Genomic DNA, 26,527 nt, shown 5'->3' on the forward strand with positions numbered 1-26,527 from the left:
TTGTCTGTGGGTTTGAGCCCTGCGTCAGGCTCTGTGCTGACAGCTCGCAGCCTGGGGCCTGCTTCGGATTCTGTGTCTCCCTCTCTCTCTGCCCCTCCCCTGCCTGTGCTCTGTCTCTCTCTCTCAAAAATAAAATAAACAGTAAAATTAAAAAAAAAAAATTGAAGATATCCTTTCTGAGGGATTTCTTTTCAAGAATCTATTTAATTCAGACTTTTCCAAGTCCTGGGGAAAGGTTCTTCCTAATGTTTTATATTGACAAAGCTTATCCTCCTTCAAATCTTGTTTGATCCAGAACAGGGGCCTGTAAACTATGATCTGAGGGTCAGATCTTGCCTGCTGTCTATTTTGGTAATGAACTGCTAACAATGGTTTTTATATTTTTTAATGATTGGGGGAAAAACCCAAAAAGAATATTTCATGACCTATGGAAATACAAATGAAATTCAAATTTTGGTGTCATAAATAAAGTTTTGTTGGAACACAGCCATGCTTGTTCATTCATGTATTGTTGATGGCTGCTTTGTGCTACAAAGGCACTCTTGAATAGTTGTGACAGAAACCTTATGGCCTGAAAAGTCTAAAATATTTACTATCTGGGCCTTACAGGAAATGTGCACCATACCTGATGTTGAACTACATCATACAGGCTCCTCATTTAACCCAAATTCATGCCCTGAAGCTCACCCAGAACCTCGTAGCAGTTCTTAACCACAAAAATGTGATCTTGATGAGAAAGAGAGGACCTATAACTCAAAGTGATCTGTCTGGTTTTGGAGAAAGAAAGGGAGAGTCACTCATCCTTAAACCCACTGGCCCTTGGGAGGCCAGGAGCAATGCTACAGAGATAAAACAGTCGTCTCCATGGCCTTGGGATTTAAGCACAGCTAAAATCAGAAGTGCATCCTTTCCAAATATTCTAGCAGTCTTCATGCAAAAAAACAATCTAAGCAACACATTAAGGTTGAAGAAATCAATCCTATAGCCCATAAATGTCCCCTCTTACCCTACTTCCTTCTTTTTTCTCCTCCTTCTGTCAAAACTGCTTGTCAGGAACTTCGCTGACATTGATGATTTTCCCCTTTATGTGAATTAAATCACTGTCTTTCCTTCTCAGGTAACTGCTTTTTAAGTAGTCTCTCTAATTCTGACATAAAACTTTTTTTTTTTCCCATGAAGACACTGTTAGGAATCAGGTTGTGGGGGGTGGGGGGCAGGTGAGGGGAGTTCCCTAACTGAGGCAGGCAGGAGGTGATGATGGTTTGTCTGCGAAAGCTTTTGCAGTAAAGACGGATGAAGAGAGCACAGGAGGGGATCCACAGTGGGGAGTGTCTTTTCCTGAGGGGAACCATCTTCTTTGGATCGGCTTTTTTATATGCCACTGATACTATTATACAATGCCCCTCGCATCCTGCTTCATCTTTTCATACAGTTGACAGAGTAATTTTCACATAATGTCATGTTGCTCAGTAAATAGTAATAATCACGCGGATAATACTTCCACCAAAATGTTTGACTATTCTTCCACTTTTTTTTTTTTTTTTTTTTGCTAAGCAAATCAAGAAAGAGTATCAGTTTATCTTTAGTGAGCACTCTGTGAGTGTTTCCATAATGGGTGATATCCGTGCGCCCGCAATCTCTCATTAAATCAATGCTAGTCAGATAAGTAAAAGCTGTAACTTTCGCTGAATAAACTTGACTGAGAAATTAAAGGGAGAGAGATAATAATTATGAAATTGGAGGGAAGAACACGAATAAAAATACAGCAGACAATAGTTGAGGTGGGGACCAAAAGGCTTCACATAAATGCAGACTCTACATTTCAGCAACAAACGACACACTGGTGGGCTCATTGCCCCAGAAGCCCGGTGTTTCCGCTGTGGAGTTGCACGCTGGATTTCTTGGCATTTCTTTATGAAAAGGCTGTTGTCTTCTTCTTACAGCTGTGCACTGGCATCTACCCTCTGAACAATGTCAGTGGGCCTGGGAAATCAGAATTTCGAAATCCCAATTCTATGCTCATGGTGGGTTGACCAGCTGGCCTGAAGGAATTTCTGGCTGTGCTAACTTTAAACCTTTAGATGTGCCAACTTTAAATCTTCCACCATCTTGAAGACCAAGTAATTACCAAGTGCTGGCTGATTAGGAATTCACTTTTAGTGTTCATTAATGGGAGACCGTGATTCTCCCACAGCGGGGGGATGGCCAAATTCAAGCCCAAGGACCCCAAAGGGTAGATTTAATTGCTTTGATCTCATCTTGAAAAGTCAAGATAATTAAAATTAAAAGCCTTGCCTGCCTGAAAACTTTTCAGTGACTCTTTATCACTGTCAAGAATGAAGCCAGAGCCCCTCAACACAATATTCACTGCCCCTTGTAGACAGTCTCTGATGATGTCTCCAACCCCATACCTAGCTGTTCTCCCCTCCATCATACAGCAGGACTGGATAGCTTATGTTTCACTAATGTGAAGTTGCTCATGCCTTTGAGTTTCTCACATGCTGTTCCTCCTGCTGGAAATGTCATTACCCCCTTCTGCACTTCCTTCTCCTTTTCCTTTTTGAGGACTCAGCCAAGTATCACATCTTCCGAAGAGCCTTCTCTGATACCCTTCCTCCCCTTTGCTTGGGTCTGGAACGGGTAGTTGCTTCTGCTCCCATTGCTTCCCACACTTCCCTCTCAAACAGACTAGCTATATTCTTATAATTTGGGTTTGGGTTCTCTCTTTCTCATTGCAACATGCATTGTTTCTTGAGGAGAGGGGTTGTGTCTTCCTGTTCTATATACCAGCATTGCCTGGCCCATAGCAGTCAAGTAATAAATATTTGTTGGATGGTTAAATATTTGAATAAATTTGGTTTGCTCCATGAAAAAATAAAAATGGCATCGCAGCAGAATGTTCTCTGTTACTTGCAGCTGTGACTATAAGCAAAATTCCACCTTTCTGCTTCCCAAACCCTGGAGAATTACTGGAGTATCATTGTTGAGTCTTACGCTGGTATGGAAAGATGCTCTATAGGCCTTGTGTTTTACATATTCTGTCTGCTTTGTCCTTTACTGCTTATGGCAAATTCATGGCCTCCACTTTAAGCAGGACTCTTATTCTGAGATTAAGCAGAGTATATTCTGAGTTTATCAGAACATAAAGGTGGGGTTAGGCATGGGGGAGAGGCCTTGAACACACTAATTTTCTTCAACACTAACAGGGATAGTATCTTTCTCCTCCTCCCTTCCTTCCTTCCTCTCTCCCTCTCTCTCCCTCTCTCTCTCTCTTCCTTCCTTCCATCCTTCCTTCCTCCCTCTCTGTTTTTTTCTTTCTTTCTCTTTCTCCCCCTCCCTCCCTTCCCTTTCTCCCTCCTTTCTTTCCTTCCTTTTGTATCCAGAGTAAGCTTAATTGAAGACAACAGAATAGCTTCCCTTCCCTTAATCCTAAAGGTATAGCATTTGGGCTGTTAATGCAAACGTGGAAGGAAAAGACCAAGAAGTTCAATGGAAACACTACCCCTCTGGAGTAGCTGGGGTCCCCGAATGCTCATGAAGCACACACAGTGTGCTTGGCTGTGCCTAAGGCAATGGGAATGCAGCACTGGATAAAAGGAAACAGAGTCTTTACATTCTGGTTGGTAGTAGGAGGCAGGTCATAGGCAAATAAATGAATTATTGAATAGTATCAGGCCAGGTCAGTGTCATGAGGAACTCTGGAGCAGCATGAAGGGCTAAATCAGGATGGGAACATGATTTCACACTGGTGGCCAGAGAAGTCTACTGAGATGACACTTGAGTTGAATAAAATGAGGGAGATGCCGATGAATAACTGGGAGAGGAGTGGCATTTAGGCAGCTGGTATAGCATGTACAAATGCCCTAAGGTAGGAGCAGGCTTGGTATACTCAAGGAACAGCGAGAAGGCCAGGGTGACCACGGTGAAATGCATAAGGGGACAAGTGGTGGGAGGGTCAGAGAGATTGGAAGGGCCAAATTCCGTAGGGCCATGTGGGCTGTGGTAGGGTCCTTGGATTGTATTTCAGGTGTGATGGGCAGTTAGCTTATGCATACTTTTAATTTGGTGCTGCATCAATTCCACAGCTAGAGCTCCGAAATTCTCTGGGGGAAAAATGCTTTAGGGGCAGCCAATTCCACATCTCCATAAAACCCACAGATAATGAATAGCACTTCAGACTGCTGCTCTTCAGAAGTCTGTGATGCAGAACTGGGAGTTCCTTTCTTCTGAGGTTTGAACCTGAAGTCCTTTGACATTTTGGGACTCACAGCCACAGGGAACACTTGCCCAAGAGCGCCCACTGTATCTGTTTCTTTTTTCTTTCCATATGTATGTTCTTCCATATGGACAAGGCCAAGTGCCTTGTACTTACACATACTCCACAACCAAGACCTGTTGGTCTTTATGGGTCTGTGCAAGAGCTTCCCCCCATTTTAAGCCTTTCATGATGCTCAGGAGTCACTGTGTGCTTCTGCTGCACCCTCTGTACCCCCAACTCTAGAAAGTGGAGTGTTGTGTTGTTGTCTGTCAATCTGTTTATCAGCAAGTTCCTTGGAAGCACACATATGTCCTAACTGATCCAGTAGCCACAGAACTTAACTCATGGAGCTCAGTAGCAGTACATTATTGAGCGAGGAAATGTAGGAGACTTGAAAACATAGAATTCAGGAGAGGAAAGAAACGCCCACCTAACTTTTAAGAAAATTAAATTGTTCTATGGAGAAAGCCATAGGGAAAAATATTATGGAGATTGTGGAGGAAGAGCCAATAAAAGGAACTTTGCCCATTTTACTGAAATGAAGGACATCTTTAAATAGACAACATGATTTTTTGGAAACTGTATTAAGAATGCATGGCTGCGGAAATGAAACCACTGAGACTTTGGGATGCCAAAACTGGGCTCTTAGTCAGAGACAAAGTAATTCAAGCCTGTGGTTCACTTAAAAGCTTTCATCTTGAGCGGCTGAGGCCTGGGGCTTCCCCCCGGGAGACAGGAGATAACCTAGCTCCAGCCAGGGGGTAAAATGATTGAGGGGAGATAGGAAACTCTTTGATATAGCATTTGTCAAACCCAAGGAAAGGCAAAAAGAGAGACAGGAGAGAGAAAGAGACAGAGAGAGAGGAGAAGGAGGAGGAGGAGGAGGAGGAGGAGGAGGAGGAGGAGGAGGAGAAAAAGAAGAAAAGAGGAGAAAGAGAGGAAGAAGAAAAAAGAGAAAGAAATGCTTTCTCTCTTGTTTTTCTGATTCTCTCTTGTTTTGCTGTCTCTTGACACCTCATGACAAGTTCATGTTTACAATCTGAAACATTCAAATCTCTACCATAGAATTATTTCTTTTGGATTCTATTTTGCTCTTCCCTTCTCTAGGATTAAATTGTCCCTCCAGAGCATCCTTAAGGATCATTACATAGCTGGGTGGGAAGCAGTACATGCACAGAGTCCATAGAATTGACCACCTGAGCTCACTTTAGACTCTCTGAGGAGGCTGATCTTTTTCTACCAAATAGCCTTTCTTTCTCCAACAGTTTTATGTGGGCAGTGACATGCTGAGACAGAAGACTACCTTTCCTAGACTTGCTTATAGCTAGGAGCAGCCTATGAACTATGAGAAATGAACGGTAAGGTTTCCAGAGAGACTCATCTAGGAGGTACTACTCCCTTTTGTTTTTCGTTCTTCCTCCTCCATCCTGCCCAGAACACAGATGTGAAGGCTGTACTGCTAGAGCCAAGGACTAAGAATGGTGGAACAGAAACAGAGAAAAACCCAAGTCCCTGCTAACTTGGACCTGCTATGCCATACCTGAACCACCTAGGCTCAGATTTATCTTCTAAGAGAAGATATCAACTTCTGTTTTGCTTAAGTGACTGCTATTTGAGTTCTCTGTTACATGTAGGTGAAGGTATTCATTCACAAATGACAAAGACTCTTCAAGGCATATCCAAATTTGCCCATCATTACAACCCCTTTTCTGATTTTCGAGATTGAGTTGGAGTAATATCTCTTCCCTAAAACTTTCTCTGGCTGCCCCTGATTCTCCCATTCACCCCCTTTCCTTGACTGCCTTCCATCCATCTAACATTCTAGTTAGTCTCCCTCACAGACAGGGAGCAGGAGCCCATAAGTGAAAATAACAATGCTAAGTATGTGACCCACTTGTCCCTCAAATATCAGCACAATACTGTGTATTCAGTGGGTTTTAGATAAATACTAATTAAATCAAGACTAAAGAATATTACTTTCAAGCCTTATAGAATTAACATTTCTGCCTATACCTCTTTGAAAAGTTTGGGGCCAAAATTATATGCACATATTTTTCATGTAGGAAGAATGGATGGTTTTTCTGATCGTTTTTTCAACTTAGCCACTGAGGAAGGGTGGCAGCAGGTACAAAGAACAGGACAACTGGGGTGGAAGGGACACTGGAGATCAGGATTTAGCAAACCAAGTTGGCCTCTTGACGACTAGGGAAAAAGAGAAAATGGGAAGCGCGCTGTGAAAGGCTGCTCAAAGGACCATATGCAAATTTTCAGGTAACCTTAGAGGGAAGCAAAAGACCTGGAATAAAAACATTAGTGGGAGGGGTGCCAGGCTGGCTCAGTCAGTGGAGCCTGCAACTCTTGATCTCAGGGTCGTGAGTTCAAGCCCCACATTGGGTGTAGAGATTACTAAAAACAATAATAATAATAAATACATTTAAAAAACATTTAGTGAGAAATAACCAAAGAATTATTACCAACGTCATGGCCGTCTTGAAAAAATAATGAAGTGCAAAGTAAGTTATCGTTAGGCTAAAGAGAGGGGGGACAGAAAAAACCCCAGAAACAATTTGAAAGAGTCTGTAAAATGTACCAAATTAATTTAAAAAAAAGAACCAAAGACAAACACCAACCCTGATGCTTTAAGTTCTCCCAGGAAGAAATATTTAGCAAGCACTAAGTGATTTCCCAGCAGGAAGACTTTGCCGAATCAGCTGACAGGGGAAAGGTGGGGAAGTGGTTCCTTCACAGTGTTACTTATGTCGAGGAGGCACGAGGAGAGACAGTGGCGCGTTTTCTCACTTGCTTTCCCTTATGGAGACAGGCCGACTTAGGGGCCTGCAAACCTCGGAATCAACAGAGGGTGTGGAGGGAGCTCAGAGGCCGACCTCACCTGTGGACGCCTTCACTCGCGCCGGCTTGCTCTTGTGCCTGCCCTTCTCGGCTGTGAGGAGGATGGTATATTCCTGCCCGGGTTCCAGGCCTCTCAGCACGTGGGAGGTGGCATCTCTCGGAAGCTGCACCTCCACCGGCTGCCCTGAGGGAAGGCTGTAGTTGAGGCGGTAGTGGTCAAACTTGGCCGAAGGCTTCCTCCAGAGCAGGGTCAGGTTGGTCTCCGTGGTTTCAGAAACCCGGAGGTCCTTGGGTGCATCCATGTCTGGGAGGAAAGCAGAGAGAGATGAACATTCCTCAGGCTGGGAGGCTGGGCTGCTTCTGGGGCTGGAGGGCAGCTCTGGGCTCCAATCCCAGCTCTGCATACAGGGGCTGGCTGGCTGTGGGCGACTTTCCCCTCTGAGCCTGGGTTTTCACTTTTGTCAACTGCCGCTGAACATTGCCTTGGCATTTTGGAAGATTAAGAAGAATATAGTGGTACATCCATACCATGAAGTACTACTCCATTAAAAGCATCTAAAAAGAACTTTTAAATAACTTGAATGGACCTTGAGAGAATGACGCTGAGGGAAAAAGCCAATCTCTGGAGGCTGCATACTGGGTGAATCTTTATATGTAGCATTCTTGAAATAACATTACAGGGATGAAGGAAAGAACAGGGATTTGCCAAGGGTTAGGGAGAGGGAGAGAGAGGGAGGTGCCTGTGGCTACAAAAGAGGGGACAAAAGCGATCCTACTGATGGGCTATTCTGTGTCTTAAAGACACCGGTGGATTAAAAAAGCTGCTGCTGATAAAATTATGTACAACTAACTACACACACATACAAAAGTGAGTGCATGTAAAACTAGTGAAGTGTGCATAAAGTTGATAGCTTGCATCGATGTCAGTTTCCTGGTTGTGATACTATTCTAGGATTACGCAGATTTATCCATTGGGGATCTCTCTGTGATATTTCTCGCAATAGCATGTGAATTGACAATTAGCTCGAAATGAAAAGATAAAAAAGAGTATGTGTGCAAGTGCTTAGCATTGGCTCCTGCATAAAGAGGAAGCTCCACGAGGCACGATCTATGTTCTCTCTGTACACCAGACCCTTTTTCTTCATGGTGCCTGGGGGAAGTAAGGAGGAGGCTGATGGAGAAGTAGAGGGAAGAGTTTCCTTTCCTTTCTTGCTTTTTTTTTAAAAATAAATTTTCCAGGAAAAAAAAGAAAGAAACTTGAGGAAAGAACCAATGGCTTCACATCATACCGCTCCTTACCACCCTCATCCAGAGGCTGGAGCTTCAGGATGGAATGGATAAGAGCAAAGTCTGTCTGAAACCATGTTCCTGCCACTTCTCATCTGTGGGACGAGGGTACATAATAAAAGTCAGGTGTTTCCTAAGAGAAAACCCCCCAGATATGTTTGGATTGGTTCATGGTTTACCAAAAAAATGGAAATGATTACCAACTTAAAAAAGTTTGCAGGTTTCTTATAAACTCTGGTTCCAATTTCTCCTAAAAAATTCTTGTTCCCCTCAGTATCATTGAGATGTGGCGTGCTTATGTTACTTTGGAATTAGACATCTGGGCTGGATGATCCTAGGGGCCTCTTTCTCCTCTGTGTGTCTACTGTTTCTTTCAAAGTAGGTTTTCTGTCGCCTGGGCCCTAGCGTGTCTGTATGCAGGAGCCCAGTGGTGGTGGGGATCCAGGGGCATCTCACCTGTGGCCGCATTGATGGTGGCCGGATCGCTCTCCTTGTCGGCCTTCACGGCAGACACTCCGATCCCATATTCAGTTCCCGGCCTCAGACCTAAGTGAGAAAGAATGTGCAGGTCGATATTATTCAGCCCCAAACTGGAAAGACTTTCAGAGGATCAGAAGAATGGCCCTGAGCTGCCTGTCGCCGGAGGCCGTGATTTCTCAGTGTCTGGTATGTTCTACAGACTGAGTCACTGAATTCCGAGTGAGAGAGGTAGCTGGGAACCACAGCGGTTTCTCCTTGTGGAGGGCTGCAAAATGGGGCCCGCTGGGCCTGGGGTGCGCAGCTCACCTGTGAGCGTGGTTTTGGTTGTGGTTTGCTGGCTCCTTGGCACTTCCACCTCAGCATGGTCACCTCCGGAGATGGGCGCATACTTAATTCTGTAACTGTCAATGGCTGCCTTGCCATTCCTCCACTCCAGGGTGATGCTATTGTCTGTCTGGGAGACGCGACGGAGATTCCTGGGAGCATCCAGGCCTGTGTGGAACAGGAAGGGACATTTATATCACAAACACCAGGCACCGGGAGAGTGGGAGTCTGACAGTTCAAGCGGAAACATGAAAGGCACCTACCCTTGGAGAAAAACGACAGTATCTCCCCCACACCCACCTGTACTGCTGATGCACAGATGGAAACAAATACTGCATGTAGGGCACCTCTCCCCTTTACTGATGTGTGTGATACTCTAGTCATGCACGCACTCCCCAGATTTTGTGCTTAAAAATATATGTATAAACAGAAACTTACAAATAAGGCCTGTGAGTATAAGTAAGAACTGGTCTGTTGTGCCCATCGCTGCATTTCTAATAAATCACATGGAGCTCACTGAGCTCCGAAGAAAATATTTATTGAATCAGTGATTGATTGACATCTTGGAACTTTTAAAAGGCTGCCACAGGCTAAGAGGTTACAGGCCTCTTTGCCATTCATGCTTTCCATAAACTGTACTTTATTATGAAAATATTTATTTCAATTTTATTTTAATCAGCTTTTGTCTGAGACTGTCAGACCAGCAGCACCTTCTGTGTATGCTTTTCTTTTTATTTTATTTTATTTTTTAATTTATTTTTTATTTTTATTTTTATTTTTTAAATTTTATTTTTAATGTTTATTTATTTTTGAGACAGAGAGAGACAGAGCATGAATGGGGGAGGGTCAGAGAGAGAGGGAGACACAGAATCTGAAGCAGGCTCCAGGCTCTGAGCTGTCAGCACAGAGTCCGACACGGGGCTCGAACTCACGGGCCATGAGATCATGACCTGAGCCGAAGTTGGACGCTTAACCGACTGAGCCACCCAGGCGCCCCTATGTATGCTTTTTATTTTTATTTTTGGAAGGTTATTTGGGTATAGTTTTTTTTTTTTCTTTCAAATACTACTCTCTAGGGGCACCTGGGTGGCTCAGTCAGTTAAGTGTCTGACTTCAGCTCAGGTCATGATCTCGCAGTCTGTGAGTTCAAGTCCCATGTTGGGCTCTGTGCTGACAGCTCAGAGCCTGGAGCCTGCTTTAGATTCTGTGTCTCCCTCTCTCTCTGCCCTTCCCCCACTTGTGCTCTGTCTCTCTCGCTCTCTCAAAAAAAAAAACATTAAAAAATATATATTACTCTCTACAATATTTTAGAATAAACACTTAAAGGAATGAAGTTTCCCTTTCCATTGTCCTACTGTAAAAGGAGCCTGGAAGGCACCCTAGCATGGAGTGAGAGAGGAGTCACAATCCCTTCCTGGCTGTTTACAGGTGAGGGCCCGTTACCTGTTGTGAAGGTCTCTTTGGCAGGGTTGCTGGACATGTCGCCCCTGCGGGAGATGAGGGATACCTCATACTCGGTGTCCGGCTTCAGGTTCCCGATGGAATACTGGTTCTCATCATGTGTGAGATCAATGGTGGTGCGGTCGCCGGGCACGTCTTTGATTCCGTAGGAGAGCTCGATGCCGTCAATTTCGGCCAAGGGCTTGAACCAAGTGATCAGAGCAGTGGTGTCTGTGACATCTTTCACCTCTATCTGGCCGGGGGCATCCAAGCCTGTTACAGGCAGACAACGGAGTGGTTTCAGAGACTGGGGCCAGGGCTAGGGGCTGAGCAGAGAGGGGCTTGCAGCCATCCAGATCCACTCCTGAATAGGTAGGTGTATACTGACCATCTGACCTTTTTTGTCTTTCTAGTCTCAATTTCTTATTTGACATGCTATAAATAGGGATGATGCCACTACCTTGAAGGATTTATTGGGTTTTTTTTTTTTCGCACATTAAAGGAGATAATGCTCACAAAGCATCTAGCACAGAGCCTGGAGCATGGCAGTTACATGATAAATGGTCGTAGCCCTGTTGTTATTATCAGTACGGTTCTCTTAAGTTGAAGAAACATGCTTAGGGCCTATTTCATTAGAAAACAAACAAACAGACAAACATTGATTTAGTTTCTCTGGCTTTTTAATTAGGCAAAACTGCCTGGATGGTTGATGACTTCTCCATTAGAATTATGGAGCCAAAAAGTGAGGCCACCCCTAGCTTGGCCAGGTATGGAGAGTCAGTTGTGATGAAACACTCCACACAGAAAGTCACAGCCATCCCAAGCCTCACCATCTTTGTGCCTTTGTCTCAGCTCTCCTCCCACCCCACCCACTCTGGTGTTATCGTGTTGTGCTGTGTGTGTTGTGTTGTTGTGTGGTGACAGCAGGTGTGACATGCTATTTCTTACCTCCTGGCCTCTGCCCTTGCTTTTCCTTTGTATCTTCTTCCTGAGATTGCCCTACCCCCTCCAAAAAAATCTCCCATTCAGCCTTCAAAACCTCACTGATATGTCCCTTCCTAACGAGGGCCCTGTTTGACCCTGTTGTAATCAGGTAAACACATTTACCCTTCCCAACGCGTATAAAGTTTTAGTTACATAAGATGGATAAGTCCTAGAGATGTGCTGGACAACACAGTGCCTACAGGTGACAACACAGCATCGTACACTTCACAACTCATGGAGAAGGTAGACCGCATTCTAAGTGCTCTTGCCACGATTAAAAATACGAGTGCCTTAATGCACTTTTTTCACTGTTGTGTACCACATTTCTCTACGGTTTATTCAAACTGTGTTATTCAATTTAGATAGGGCCTAAATTCATTCATTTAGAGAGTGGGTCCTTGAACCCTTTTAGTACCCAGCATAGCAGCAGACTTTGTCATTTATGTCTTCATTCTTTTTTTTTTTTTCTCACGATATAAACAATTTTAATGCACACGTTAAGACAGACCAAGCATTCGGTAAATGCCTAAAATTAAGATATTAGGGCATTTAGTTAGTGTTTATTTCTTCAATTTAAAAATAGCTAAGTTTGTGTTTTCAGCATTGGTTGAGGAAACAATATCAAATGAAAGGAACTTTAGTTTTATATAGGAATGAGAAGGAGGAATAAGTCATAGCTGATTGTGAGAAACCTACACGGTCCATTGTTTGAATTCAAAGTGTTGATCCATCAGTCTCAGCTTACAGACGATGAACCCATAGAACGCACAATGAAAATGAAGCTGCAATTCCACCGTGAAGCTGCCTGTCCCGTGTGCTTACAGGTGCCAGCAAGCACCCACACCACACCTGCTACGGTCCTTAGCAGCCCTTTCATAAGAAGGCTGGATCAAGTCAAGCTCACCGATCACCCCCCAAATCTGGGACCCTTGAACAGAGGACACTAGCTCTTACTACAATGCCAAGCACAGTGCCTATCATGTATGTCCTCACTCTCATGACAACCCCGTAAGGACACTGTAAACCCATTTTCCCGATGGTAGAGTCATTAAAGAAGCAGACTTGCACAAGGTGACAGTAAGCCGTGGAGCTGGAATTCACACTCGGGTGTGTGTGGGTCCAAAGCCCGTGCTCTTTCTCCTTTAAATGTGAACGCCTCTCAAAAGCATCCAGATGCCAGAAATGGTTGTCCTACAGCCTTATACAGATACCAGAGGGAAGGAGCCAAAAATGCTTTGTCACCCAAACTTTAAGGTCCTTTAAGCCTGGATAAAGTTCGGGTATTAGCAATACACGTCTGCCTCTCAGTGTTGATATTTATGTGATTAAGGAACTTCAGGCATTGGGATGTTTGCCCTGCTTAGAAGAATAAAGCAGCCGATCCCCAGAATTAAATTGAAAAGAAAGGGACAGACAAAAGAAAAATTTTTTTGTAGTTTCCCTACAAAAGCAAGTAAGCATTTGCTCGATTTCTTCTATGCCTTGGTGGTGATCTAATGATTTTTTTCCTGTTGATACCTGCTTTCTACCTACCACAGAGGGATGGTGTCAGCATGATGGAAAACACTTGCTTACAGAGGAGACAGTCTAGGAGTTGGCTCAGAGCTAGGCAGAATGTGCAAATATTTAAATGCAAGATGTTCTTTCTTGTCATTAGTCAACAGATTTAACTTTTCCAACAATCTCTTGCCAAAAAGAATCAATTCCTGAAACAGTTGGCACATATGGTATCTTGAAGATAAAAAGATTTTCTCAACTGGCAATGCAACATCATTTTATTTGTTTATTTATTGATGTTTAACAAATTTGCTTCTCGGTAAAACAGCTCCAAATTCAGATTGATTTTCCCCTCACCAAAGGATCTACTAGTGCCAAATTCTATTCTATCCCCAAGAAGCTCTGACATGTTTATTACTGAGTGACATTTAATTTATGTTCCTATTGGAGACAAGGGGTCAGCATTCTACATAAACCAGAGGCTAGTCAGTGCTAGTGGTAAGGGGATTGAAGTTACAAAACTAGACCCTGCTTACAGCTCTGCCCCTGATATTGTTAACCATGTGGTGTTTGTTAAATTGATTTAGATTCCCTAAGCCTCAGTTTCTACTAATAACAATAATATTTGCCCTACCTCTCTCACAAGACTGGTATATAGATTAGGTGATGTGGTATGGTCTTACCTATCTTGTACCTGTGCCCCCTTTGAAATGTCACTGTGAGCCTCCTCTCATCAAGAAACGCATCTATTTCCTCACCCCTGAAATCTGGACTGGCCTTGAGATTTGCCGTGACAGAGTGATATGGTGCCACTTTTCGGCCAGTCCAGCTGCCGGGGGAGCAGGCCCAGGCTGGCAGACTGAGGCTGAGACACCAGGTGAAGCAGAAAGGCACCATCCTGGTTAAGACCACCGAAGGCCAAGCAGCCCCCAGCCCGCACAGATGTGTAAGCGAGCCCGCTCAAGGACAGAATTGCTCAGCTGAGACCAACCCCAAATCATCCCCGTGCAGAACCATTGTTTTAAACCACTAAGTTTGGGGTTTGTTTTTTATAGAGCAAAATCTAGCTCATGCAGATGTTGTGTAAGGGGAAATGTTATCAACCAGAGGCGCTATGGGGTACAATCAGCTTTGCCACGGTGTCAGTGCTATTAAAGGTGATACTCACGGGTAGTGGTCACCCTCTTCAGGCCTGGGCCCCGGGTATTATTTTTCACGATGTGCAGAGAGATCTCATACTCTTGCCCAGGAGCTAGGCCAGTTTGCCTGTATGTGGTCTCTGGTCTCCTCAAGCTTTTGGTGATCTCTCCCTCATCTTCTTTATTCTGAAAGATAGGAACACCTTGGTAAGAACTAAAGGAAGGGGATGCCTGGGTGGCTCAGTCGGTTAAGCAGCTGACTTCGGCTCAGGTCATGATCTCACAGTTCATGTGTTCAAGCCCCGTGTTGGGCTCTGGGCTGACAGCTCAGCTCAGAGCTCAGAGCCTGGAGCCTGCTTTGGATTCTGTGACTCCCTCTATCTCTGCCTCTCCCCTGCTTGCACTCTGTTTCTCTCTTTCAAAAATAAATACACATTAAAAAAAAAAAAAGAACTAAAGAAGGTGCCAGCCTCTTCTTTCATGTGATTTACTCCTCTGAATCCCTTCCTTCACTAAGCACTCACTAGGCATCAGATCACCTTGGCAGGTGCTGAGGACACAGACATGATAAGGACATTTCTCAAGTTTGCTTCTCCCTCTTGTAAACCAATCTGCTCACTCCTCTGACACTCAAGTCAAGTGACAGAATGTGAGAGCCAAAGCAGTTCTAGAGCCACAAACTCAATCCTTCCTTTGATAGACCGGGAAGCCAGCATCACAGAAGTTGGGTGGCTGTCCCATAGTCATGCAGTTAGTTAGTAGCAGAGCCTGGGCTTGGACTCAGGAACCCACTTTCCTGCCTCATACGTGCTTTTAGGCCCAGAGAGAAGGGATACTCAATCTCAGATATGCCTGGGGACATTTGGAGACAGAGGTCATTTCTTCTCTTCTTTGCCTCCGAGTAGAGATTTGCCAGACCATGAGGCACAAAGGGAACCTAAAGATGGCTTAGCATCTACCTGAGCTCACAGCCCTAAGAGCTATGTTTACTGACTTCTTAAAATAACTGAAAATATATATGCAAACATGCAGGGGCTAAGCACAGCCCTGACCCCCACCAGCAGCTAAGGAAATAAAGTTGATATAAAAGTGTGTAGAGCCCTCGGACCATCTTTCAGATCCCTGAGGTCACATATGCCCACCCCTCTGGGTGCCTTACCATATTCCGGAAGATGATCTCCCACGTCTCAAAAGCGATGTCCAGAGGATCCCACTCCACCTCCACAGATGTCTCCTTGATGGACTTGAACTTGAGGCCTTCAGGTGCAGGCAAGTCTGTCAGGAAGACCAGAGAGAAGGATTCTGCATGTGTGTGTGGAGAGTGACAGAGCAGTGATTCCCCTAAACCCCACTGGTGGATGCCTCACTCCGTTAGGGCTGGAGTGTATTTCTGACTGCTTCAGGGATACTGTCTACTGATGAGGCAGTGTGAAAATTAACATCGGGACCCACCATATGATTAAACACTGGCAATTTTGTATGGTTAAACCTGTTACGTAGAAGGGTTTGGAATCAGACAGAATGGACTCAAATCTAAGCTCCACCATTACCAGCTTTGTGTGCGTAAGCAAGTTGTACCAAGAGCCTTAGCTTCTCCACTCAGGAGGGGGAGGTAAGTATGCCTGTTTCTTTTGGGGAACTAAGTGAGGACTGAGTGATATACTGCATCACGTAGACTGCTGGGCATGCCTCCTGGCACATGGCCCACATTTAATACGTGGCAGCCAATGTTATTATTGCTAAGCAAAGAAAAAGATCAATTTCTAGACACAACTTGCTTTTAAGGTATGAAGGTAATTATACTGATATTGGATTCTTAAAGGAATAACTTGAACTCTGTAAAGTTTCCACTTTGTGAAAACATATAGGGACGGTGAGCTCCATAGAAAGGCTGTAGTAGAACAGAATGGTTAAGAGTATCAACCTGCAACCAGACTTCCAGGGTTTAAATCCTCACCATTTATGATTTGGGATGAGATGCTTAACCATTCAGTCTCAGTCTCCTCGTTTGTAAAATGGGTTAATACTTGCCCCTATCTTATAGAGTTATTATGAGTCAAGTGAATTAGTATATGAGGGGTTTCTTTAAAAAAAAAAAGATTCAATGGGTTTAGCTGGATCCCAAGGTCTTAATTGGTGTAATTGTGACAGGACAGCTATACAGCTATTGGGGCAAAGGCGGAGCAGGGACTCATGGGGGTGGTGGTTATGCACTGGGAAAACAGAGGGCGGTAGAGGCTGTCAGGGGGTTGGGGGTGGGTTCTGCTCACTCACAAGTGGCCACCCTGGCACTGACGGGAATGCTCTTCTTGTTTTCCAGGATGGCGAACACGCGGATAAAGTACTCCACACCAGGCTCCAACTCCCGGATGGTGGCGGATGTCTGGTCCCCGGGCACGCGGAACTGCATTTCCAGGCCATCCTCGTGGGTGGGTGTGTACACGACGAGGTACTCGGTGACCCGCATCTCATTGTCCCAAGCCAGGTTCACGGTCTCTTCTGTCACTTCTGTCACAACGAGGTCTTTGGGAGGGGACACTGGCAGGAATAAGAAAGGACAGCTTGGGTCGGGTTTTGTCAGTAAGGTGCTCTGTGAATTCTCTCTAGGTTTGTTTCCCTTGACTTGTCCCTTCCATGGCCAGTCACAGAGGCCTAAAATCCAGCTTCCGTTTTCTAAAATGAAAAAGGTCATCAAGGACCCCCTGCTGTGATCCAACCTTAAAACCTTTGGTGGCCTTCAGGCTAAAGTTCTGGGCCTGCAACATGGCCTTCTGGTTTCTTTGGGACCCGGCCCCTCTGAATTCTCTGTTCTCTGGATATTAGTTCAGATTCAGGCCATCTGCCTGGGAACGTGCAGCCTGAGCTTAGCTCCCGGCTCTGAACTTGAGGTCACACGCTGTTAGTGCTGGAAGGCTATCTGGGACTCATTTGGTCCAATTCTTCCATTTTCTAGATGTGAGTGAGGCAGAAGAACTGGCCCAGCTTTGTGTATCTCATCACATTTGAGGCTTACACCTCCTCCTTGCCAGCCTGCTGTTCTTTTCAACCAGGCTTCCCTGCCTTGGGCACATTAAACACATTTATTTATTCCTATCAATAATACCTTTAATCAGAGCAGAAATTCTCTATTACAACACGTACGGTATGGGTGCGTGAGAGGGGTACAAAGACCCCCCCCCCCCTCACTGAACATGAGCATTATCATTCTTGGTTGTATTTTCACTCACTGTTTATTGAGCACTTACTGTATACTGTGCCTTGTGCTGTCAGGATAGTGTTCCTTTAAGGAGCTCATAATCCTTGGGATTAAAGACTATTATGAAAAAAAAAAATGATTTAAGAGATGGGCCTGCCTCATAAGTGATTAGCACTCACTCTCTAGCTGAGTGTGCAGTTAAAACAGTTTGTTTAATGTAATCTCACTGTCCATTCAATTGAGCTGAGTCTTTGCTTCCATCCAAATAGAGGGCTTTAGTTTATTTCTGGTTTGGTGTCAGTGGGGAGTAAGAGAGAAGGCTCATATTTAGCAAAGAGGCTGTTAAAATCATTTTGTCTACCTCACCATGGGCACTGGGCGTTAAACTTGGGGTAGACGAGTCAGGTAAACCAAACAGCTCTACCGTGTATGAGCTAGGTGTCCTTGGGACAATTCTATGACCTCCCTGAGCTTCTGAGCCTTCAAATAGATAGCCCCGTGACAGGTGAATAACCAGGGCCTCTGTAAAGGTGTGCGTGTGTGCGCGTGTGTGCGCGTGCACACAGGTGGCTCTCCAAAGCGCACCCACCACAGGCTCCCTCACAGCCAAGGCTGCGCTGGTTCAGTACGGACTCACCCTCCGAGCAGTCCTCCCCGGCATGGCCCTGGCTGCAGATGCAGTGGCCCTCCACGCACTGCCCCCAGCCACTGCAGTCGTTGGGGCAGGAGCGACGCCCACAGTCCGGGCCCTGGAAGCCCTCCTGGCAGACGCACTGACCGTCCTCGCAGCGGCCCCGGCCGTGACAGTCTCCGGGACACCTCCGCTCCTTGCAGGCTGTGCCCATGAAGCCTTCACGGCAAATGCACTGCCCGTTCACGCAGCGGCCTTGGCCATGGCAGTCGCCTGGGCATGCGAGCTCCGCGCAGTCGGGGCCCGTGAAGCCGTGCTCGCACTCGCACCGCCCGTCCACACAGTGGCCCCGGTTGCTGCAGTCCCCGGGGCACCGCAGGTCGCGGCAGTCTTCGCCCGTGTAGCCGTCATCACAGACGCACATGCCGTTCACGCAGCGGCCGTGCCGGTGGCAGTCGTTGGGGCAGCTCATCTCACTGCAGTCATAGCCCTGGAAGCCCTGCTCGCACACGCACTTGCCCTGCACGCAGCGGCCCCGGCTGTGACAGTCGTTGGGGCACCGCAGCTGGCCGCAGTCCTCCCCTGTGTGGCCCTCGTCACATACGCACTGCCCGTTGACGCAGCGGCCGTGGCCGCTACAGCCATTGGGACACCTGAGCTCGCTGCAGTCCGCACCTGTGAAACCGTCGTCACACTCACACCTCCCGTCGACGCAGCGGCCGCGGTTGTGACAGTCGGCGGGACACCTCTTCTCGCTGCAGTCGGCCCCGGCGAAGCCCGGCTCGCACACGCACTGGCCCTGCTCGCACCGGCCCCGGCCCGAGCAGGCGTTGGGGCAGCTGAGCTGGCCGCAGTCCTCGCCCGCGAAGCCCTGCTCGCAGTAGCAGGTCCCGTTGACACAGCGGCCCCGGTCGAAGCAGTCGTTGGGGCAGATGAGCTCGCTGCAGTCCTCACCCGTAAAGCCCTCGTCGCAGACACACTCGTTTTCCACGCACCTGCCGTGGTCGTAGCAGTTGTTGAGGCACAGGGGCTCGTTGCAGTCGTGGCCCGCAAAGCCGTCCCGGCACACGCACTGGCCGTCCACGCACCTGCCGTGCTCCTCGCTGCACGGCACCGGGCACACCTCCTGGCTGCAGTCGGCCCCCGTGTAGCCTTCGAAACACACGCAGACTCCACTCACGCACTTGCCCTGGTCGTTGCAGTCACTGGGACAGGCCAGCTGGCTGCAGTCCTCCCCAGTGAAGCCCTCATCGCAGACGCACTGCCCGTCAAGGCACTGGCCCCGCAGGTGACAGTTGCCTGGGCATTCAGGCTCAGAGCAGTTGGGGCCTTTCCAGCCGGGTTCACAAACACAGCCGCATCCTTCCGTGCTGAAGTTCCCGTGGCCACTGCAGAAGGGCCTGGTGTCCAGGCGGCCTACAAGAGAGAAGAGGCAGGCCGCTGATTGTAAGCAGCTGGTTTCCAGGTCACCACCTGTCAAACCCAGCTTCAAACTCAGCCAGAAGAGGGTGGCACCCTCTGGCTCCAACTGGCTTAAAAACTAGTTGCTTAGTGTGTGAAATCAGAGGGGACTGGCATCCAATTAGAGTAGGCACGAATTCGTAACCTGTACTTTCTGAAATTGTACATTCATGTGCAAGATTGTGTGTTAATGTGTGTATCTGTGTGTGTGGTGTGTGTGTGTGTGTGTGTGTTTGTGTGTGTGTGTGTTCCCCCCACCTCCCTGGGGGAGGATCTATAGTTTTTATCAAATTTTTACGTATTCCCAGGACCCCAGTGATTACAAACCACTGCCTTGTGGAACAGGTTATGCTGGGCCATGTTATTTTTCCCGCACCTAGCCAAGGTCAAGCACATAAGAGAACAATTGTTTCACGCAAGAAATATTTGTTGAACTGAACTCTGAATTCTGATTCTGGCTCAATAGCTGTGCCGCATTTGGAAAGACACTTAGATGCTCTGAAGATCAGTTTCTTCATCGGTCAAGTGGTACCAAGAGCCCACTTCCCTTGGGTTTATCAGGGTTAAGTGAGGACATTATGAACCTACTCTTGTTCTCATTGTGATTTTCTCCTGCAGAGATTTTGGGGTTGACTCAAGTTGGTATGTGGGTTTACGCTCTACAGCAGGGAGCAAGGCAATTAATAAAATGGTTGGAAAGGTAAGAATTAAATATATGTTTTCATGTATGGTAGCCACTAGACACATGTGGGTATTAATTGCATTGTGGCTAGTCTGAATTGAGAGTTGCTAAGGAAGTTAAATACATATAGGATTGCAAAGACTAAGCTTAATGAAGGGAATATAAAATATCCTTTTTTTGTATTAATAATTTTGTATTGATTCCAGGCTGAAAAGTGGATAATTTGGCTACACTGAGTTAAATAAAACAGTTGATTGAAATTATTTTTACCTGTTCCTTTTTCATATCATTAGTGTGACTACTGAAGATTTAAGAATACATATCTGGCTCGGGGCGCCTGGGTGGCGCAGTCGGTTAAGCGTCCGACTTCAGCCAGGTCACGATCTTGCGGTCCGTGAGTCCGTGAGTTCGAGCCCCGCGTCAGGCTCTGGGCTGATGGCTCGGAGCCTGGAGCCTGTTTCCGATTCTGTGTCTCCCTCTCTCTCTGCCCCTCCCCCGCTCATGCTGTGTCTCTCTCTGTCCCAAAAATAAATAAAAAACGTTGAAAAAAAAAAAAATTTAAAAGAATACATATCTGGCTCATGTTATATTTCTACTGGACAGCACCACACTGAATAATTATTTCAACCCAGTCTTTAGCATTAACCCTGTTGTGTAACTCCCATTTGCATTTTCCAGGGACTTGATAGGTATTGAATATAAAGTAATTTGTGTATAAAGAAAACTTTTTTTTTTTTTTGCCTTGGAAACCTAGAGCCTGCCCTATAGTACTCTCCATTTACGGTGATTAGGCCTACTCTTTTAAAAAAATGTTTTATTCATTAAAAAAATATAACTGTTAAACATACATATTGAAATATGTCTAAGGTTGCTAATTGTCAAATAAATAGAAATTAAAATAACGAAGTACGATTTAATCCTTATATTACTTTCCTTCCAAATTTTAATAAATACATATGCATTGTAAAATAAATAAATAAATAAATAAATAAATAAATAAATAAATAAAAAGTTTTATTTACTTAATTTGAGTGAGAGAGAGAGAGAGAGAGAGGTAGAGGGGCAGAGAGAAAGAAAATCCCAAGCAGGATTCACGTTGTCAGCGCAGAGCCCAACACAGGGCTCAAACCCATGAACTGTGAGATCATGACCCGAGCCAAAATCAAGAGTCAGACACTTAACTGATTGAGCCACCCAGGCACCTCAATTAGGACTACTCTTGAAATACCTTATCAAAGTGCTTTCTGGTAATTTTTTCTGAGTGGCAGTAATAAAGAGGTTCATCTCTGATTTGAAGCTACTTAAAGTCCCGGTGCTCTGTGCTCTGTCAGCTCTAGGGAGTAGAGATGAACACAATTTGGAGTGGCAAAATTCCCGACAAAGAGGATGCCCTGGAGACAGAGTATCATGGGGGGAGTGTGAGTTCTGGAGACCACAGGCACACTCAGAGCTCCTCTCTCTTATTACTCTTGGTGCCCTTTTTGAATCTCAGTTGTCAGATCTGTAGAATGGGAGTATTAAACCATACTCCAGAGGGTTGTTGGGAGGGTTCAATGAGATAATGAGTTACAGTGCCTGATACATAAAGGGGCTCAATGCATATTGTGATCGTCATTGGAGTTGCCATTATACTGGAAGATTATTTTCCAATTCCCAGATTTAGTACCACCATAAACAGAACTGTGTCTTTGTAAAAACACCAGGGTGTGGGATATCGTGGCTCAAGTCCTACCTCAGCCACTGGTGGCAGGACCTTGAAGAATCCCATCCTCCTTCTGGACCTTAGTTTCCAAGCCTGTACAAGGAGGTGATGGGGCCATATCAGCACCTTTCAGGGAGTGATCTTGGGCCAGAAACTTCATAAATATGCTCACAGGTTTTGAGGTAGAGAGTGTGTAGATCCTGTGGTCAAATAAGTGTTAGAGACTAGCCATTAAAATGGAACAAGATTTTTCCAAGCAAGACTTCTCAGAAGCCTAGAAACTCCTCTGAGAAACATTTGTCATCAAGACTCTCCAAGAGCAGAACAGAGATGGTTACATTCTCCACATTTATTTGACCATAAAATCTCTTTTCAATGAACACTTTGTGAGGCTAGTTTCCACAGGGAACCCCTTTGGAAACAACTGATGGATCTGGCCACGCCCATCATTTCTCCCATCTGGACAGTGAGGCGCTGGGCGTACCTTCAGCAGGCTGGAGACAGCAGCCTGCTCCTGTGGTGCACTGCTCCCGCAGGGAAGACACCATATTCTCCAGCTCCTCCAGTCTGCTCAGAAGCTCCTTGACATCAGGAGCCGCGGCACAGCCACAGGCCCGCCGGGGGATATTGATGCGGTGTGTGAAGACGATCTGATTTTCCCCGTCTACTGTGTGCTCCTGGAAGCTTTCACTGGGCTCTGATGGTGGTGGGGCCAGGTCTTTCTCCCCACTAGCGGATTCCAGATCCACTGAGCACTGGGAACCTACTGGCAGCTTGATGTTGTAGACATGGTTAAACACCACTGGCTGGTGTTCCTCGGGCAGAGTGACATTCACCCCACTCTGTCGCTTGTGCCGGATGACCTTCTTGAGGACCCCACCTTCAGTAGTGAGGGTAAGCAAAGCTAAGAAGATGCCCGCCAACATCACCATGGCCCCCATGGTGGAGGTGGGTTTGGCTGGGTGTTTCTATGTTCTTGGATCTTAGGGTGTCTCACTCTTAGGCAGAAGTGGGGATGTGGAAGCACAGAGTAGAATCCAGATCAGTTTGTTCCTGATCTTCTTGAAGGAATTCTCTTCTACAATAAGGGAAAACAACAAGTGTGTTAGTTCCATTATTGATTGAATCTATTGAATATCATCATTCCAAGTGAATTTTGATTTTCTGTCTCCTGTGTTTGAAGTTCTCCTGATATTCTTTCAGTATTCACCGTAGTGCTGATACAAACTGGTCTCTAACAGAATATTGCAGGGGTGTCTGGATGGCTCAGTCACTTAAACATCCAACTTTGGCTCAGGTCGTGATCTCATGGTTTGTGAGTTCAAGCCCCACATGGGGCTCTGTGCTGACAGCTCTGGGCCTGAGAGGGATTCTGTGTCTCCCTCTCTCTCTCTGCCCCTCCCTGCTTGCACTCTCTCTCTCTCTCTCAAAAACAAACGTTAAATTTTTTTTATAAAAAATAAAAGAATATTACAATCTTGAAGGCATGATTCACTCACTTTTCAGCTTCTGGAAATATAGGGAGACAGCTGAGAATAGACAGTAGGACAAAAATTTGGAATATTATAGACCAGACCTGGGTTTTGATCTCAGCTCTAGCTCTGTGCCTCTGGGTAAGTCATGTAACTTTTCTTTGTCCTATGTTACTTTCTATACAGTAAATGGCTAAAGTGAGGGTTAAAGTAATGATATCAGTAAAAATACTAAGTAGAAATATTTCATGGATTTACGGATCCCTTCAATATTTACTAGAGGAGCCCACTGAGTCCTTGTATTGATATGAAGGTCATCATCCCAGTAGATGTCCAGTAATTCCTGTCTCTTATTTTTGATCCTCCAATCTGCATTGAGCAGCATCCACTGGTTCTCTCTGCTCTGGGAGGCAGAAGTTCAAACGATGAATGCCAGAAGGCAAGGTGAGTTTCAATTACAGCCTAGCTTCTTACTAGTTATGCGGCTGTAGGAATAGTATACTCTACCTCTTTTGAGCCTCTGTTTCTCTTTTCCTTGATTTATTTCTAAAGGCTTAAAAAGTCAGTTTTTTTGTGTGAAGAATCTGACACAATGTTTCTAAACCAGTTGTTCAAACCATGATCAAGGGCAAGAGATGGCTCAGAAAGAATGCCCACCAGCCTCTGATGTTTTATCCAGTCTACAAGTACTTGTACTAGTCTTACTGAGTGTTATAGACTAAATCTTGTCCTCATCTCCCCTCAAATTCATATATTGAAGCCCTAACCACCCATAAGACTATATTTGGTGATGGGGCTTTAGCGAGGTAATTAAGTTTAAATGAGGTCATCAGGGAGGGTCCCTACTCTGCTGGTGCTCTTGTCCTTATAAGAAAAGGAAGAGACACCAGATGACAGATCTCTCCCTCTTGTCTCCCTCTCTCTCTTTCTCTCTGCTTGTGCACAGAGGAAAGGTCATGTGAGGACACAGTGAGAAGGCAGCCATCTGCAAGCCAAGAAGAGAGGCTTCCCCAGAACTGAATCTTCCAGCACCTTGAACTGGGACATCTATTCTCTAGAACATGTAAGAAAATAAATTTTTGGGGGCGCCTGGGTGGCTCCGTTGGTTAAGCATCCGACTTAGCCCAAGTCATGATCTCACAGTTTGTGAGTTTCAGCTCCACATCGGGCTCTGTGCTGGCAGCTTAGAGCCTGGACCCTGCTTCAAATTCTATGTTTCCCTCTCTGCTCCTCCCCTGCTCATGCTCTGTCTCTCTCTCCTTCAAAAATAAATAAACATTGATTAAAAAAAAGAAAAAAAGAAAATAAATTTTTGTTGTTAAGCCAAAATAACAATCTATGGTATGTTGTTATAATAGCCCAAGCAGATTAACATACTGAGTTTTCTACAATAATCAGAGTTCTGTAGAGGTAGAAATAAACATAAGACCAACTGCCTACCCTTAGAGGCCTTAACAATAGATTATAAATAAAATGGAATCACACATTTAGTACTTAAGGAACAAAGCAAGAAGGAAAGCAAATTACTGATACTGTGATATAGAGTATAACTGCTTATGAAATTTGAAAAAAATAAAAATAATTGTCAAAAGAGTGGTAATTGGAAAGGATAGAATTTAAACTGAGCCTTAGAGAGTGAAAAGCATTAGGTACCAACAGAGTTTGGAGGAGAGTATGCTATTGTGAGGCAGTTCTTACCTTGCTAAATTGTCTTATTCATCTGTCTTATGACTATTTACCAGTACAGCTAATCAACATAGTGGAGGAAAGGGTTGTTGTCAAAGGTCTTTGAGAAATTATTTTTTAAATAATTTTTTAAGTTTATTTATTTTGAGATAGAGAGAGAGAGAGGGAGAGAGAGAATCACAAGCAGGCTCCGTGCTGTCAGTGCAGAGCCTGATGTGAGGCTCGAACTCACAAACTGTGAGATCATGACCAGAGCCGAGATCCAAGAGTTGGACGCTTAACCAGTTGAGCTATCCAGGCACCCTGAGAAATTATTGAATGGATAGGGAGACATGGCTAAACCTTAGGTGGTTATAATATTGGCCTAAACATGCTATGGATGCATATGGGAACAATATATACAGGGCATGAAGTCATTCATACTCCTCTTTAATTAGGAAATACACCTAAATGTAGTTCAAGAAAATAGTTGAGGGCTATTTGGCTTTTAATCAGTCATTTCACAAATTGGCATTTTTCAATCACCCATGCTACTCTTTTACTCGCTCATTCAGAGTTAGCTATTTATGTCAATTAGATGTAGTATTTAGAATGCTTATCCTATGGAGGTTTTCTAACTTTTTTTTCCAGAAAGGTCTTATCCCCCGTGATAGGACGCATCAACATGATACCACGTGATTGCCTCCTGCATGACAACAGAAAGTCTTTGCAAAAATCTGGAGAGGGATTATGGCAGGGAAAATGGAACTAAGAAGCATTCTGTAGGACTGAGCAGGGGTCTGGGGAGCTAGAAAACACTGGCTATGCACTTTATTTATTTATTTATGTATTTATTTTTAAAGTTTATTTATTTATTTTGGGAGAGAGTGTGAGCAGGGGAGGGGCAGAGAGAGAGGGAAGGAGAAAGAATCCCAAGTGGGCTTTGCCCTGTCAGGAAGGATGATCTCACCTTTGGTGAGATCGTAACCTGAGCTGAAATCAAGCGTCAGATGCCCAACTGACTAAGCCACCCAGGCACCTCATTGGCTATGCATTTAATCAAGAACTTCCTATCCACACATCCCCACCACAGCCTAATTATATTCATGCTTGATATTTTACCAACTATCCATGTAACATCTACTTAGGGCATCTACCCCCTGGTTAGGCAAAACCAAACAAAAAACAAAAACAACAGCAACAAAAAAAGGAAGCAAACACTTCTTTTGAGTATGCTTTCTTATTCAAATTAGTTTCCTAAATAAGAATTTGTGGATCTGTGGTGTAGGCCAGCTCACTGAATAAAAATTATTATGAAGAAGAGAAACTTGGCAAGTTCTTTTCTTTTAAACCAGCATAGCCCATTTTATTTGTTTACTGGACAAATATTCATTAATTGCACACTCTATTGCAATCGCTTTAACTCTCTTTGCCTTCCACAAAGTCCTTCCTTCCACCC

General features: G+C 45.1%; 1 protein-coding gene across 1 annotated transcript in view; it reads right to left on the reverse strand.

Annotated features, from left to right (window-relative positions):
* Positions 1 to 22,893, reverse strand: part of TNC (tenascin C) — a 66,768-nt gene extending 43,875 nt beyond the window's left edge. The window contains exons 1-9 of the mRNA XM_042914112.1: positions 22,416 to 22,893; positions 18,093 to 19,502; positions 16,534 to 16,797; positions 15,419 to 15,534; positions 14,289 to 14,445; positions 10,643 to 10,912; positions 9,182 to 9,367; positions 8,852 to 8,941; positions 7,149 to 7,412 (exon numbers count right to left, since the gene is read on the reverse strand). Coding sequence (XP_042770046.1) covers positions 7,149 to 7,412; positions 8,852 to 8,941; positions 9,182 to 9,367; positions 10,643 to 10,912; positions 14,289 to 14,445; positions 15,419 to 15,534; positions 16,534 to 16,797; positions 18,093 to 19,502; positions 22,416 to 22,872 — 3,214 coding nt within the window. The 5' untranslated portion in view covers positions 22,873 to 22,893. The remainder of the gene's footprint in view (positions 1 to 7,148; positions 7,413 to 8,851; positions 8,942 to 9,181; positions 9,368 to 10,642; positions 10,913 to 14,288; positions 14,446 to 15,418; positions 15,535 to 16,533; positions 16,798 to 18,092; positions 19,503 to 22,415) is intronic.
* Between the last annotated feature and the right edge of the window lie 3,634 nt (positions 22,894 to 26,527).

Source organism: Panthera leo, chromosome D4 (assembly GCF_018350215.1).
Source record: "Panthera leo isolate Ple1 chromosome D4, P.leo_Ple1_pat1.1, whole genome shotgun sequence".
Taxonomy (NCBI): Eukaryota; Metazoa; Chordata; class Mammalia; order Carnivora; family Felidae; genus Panthera; species Panthera leo.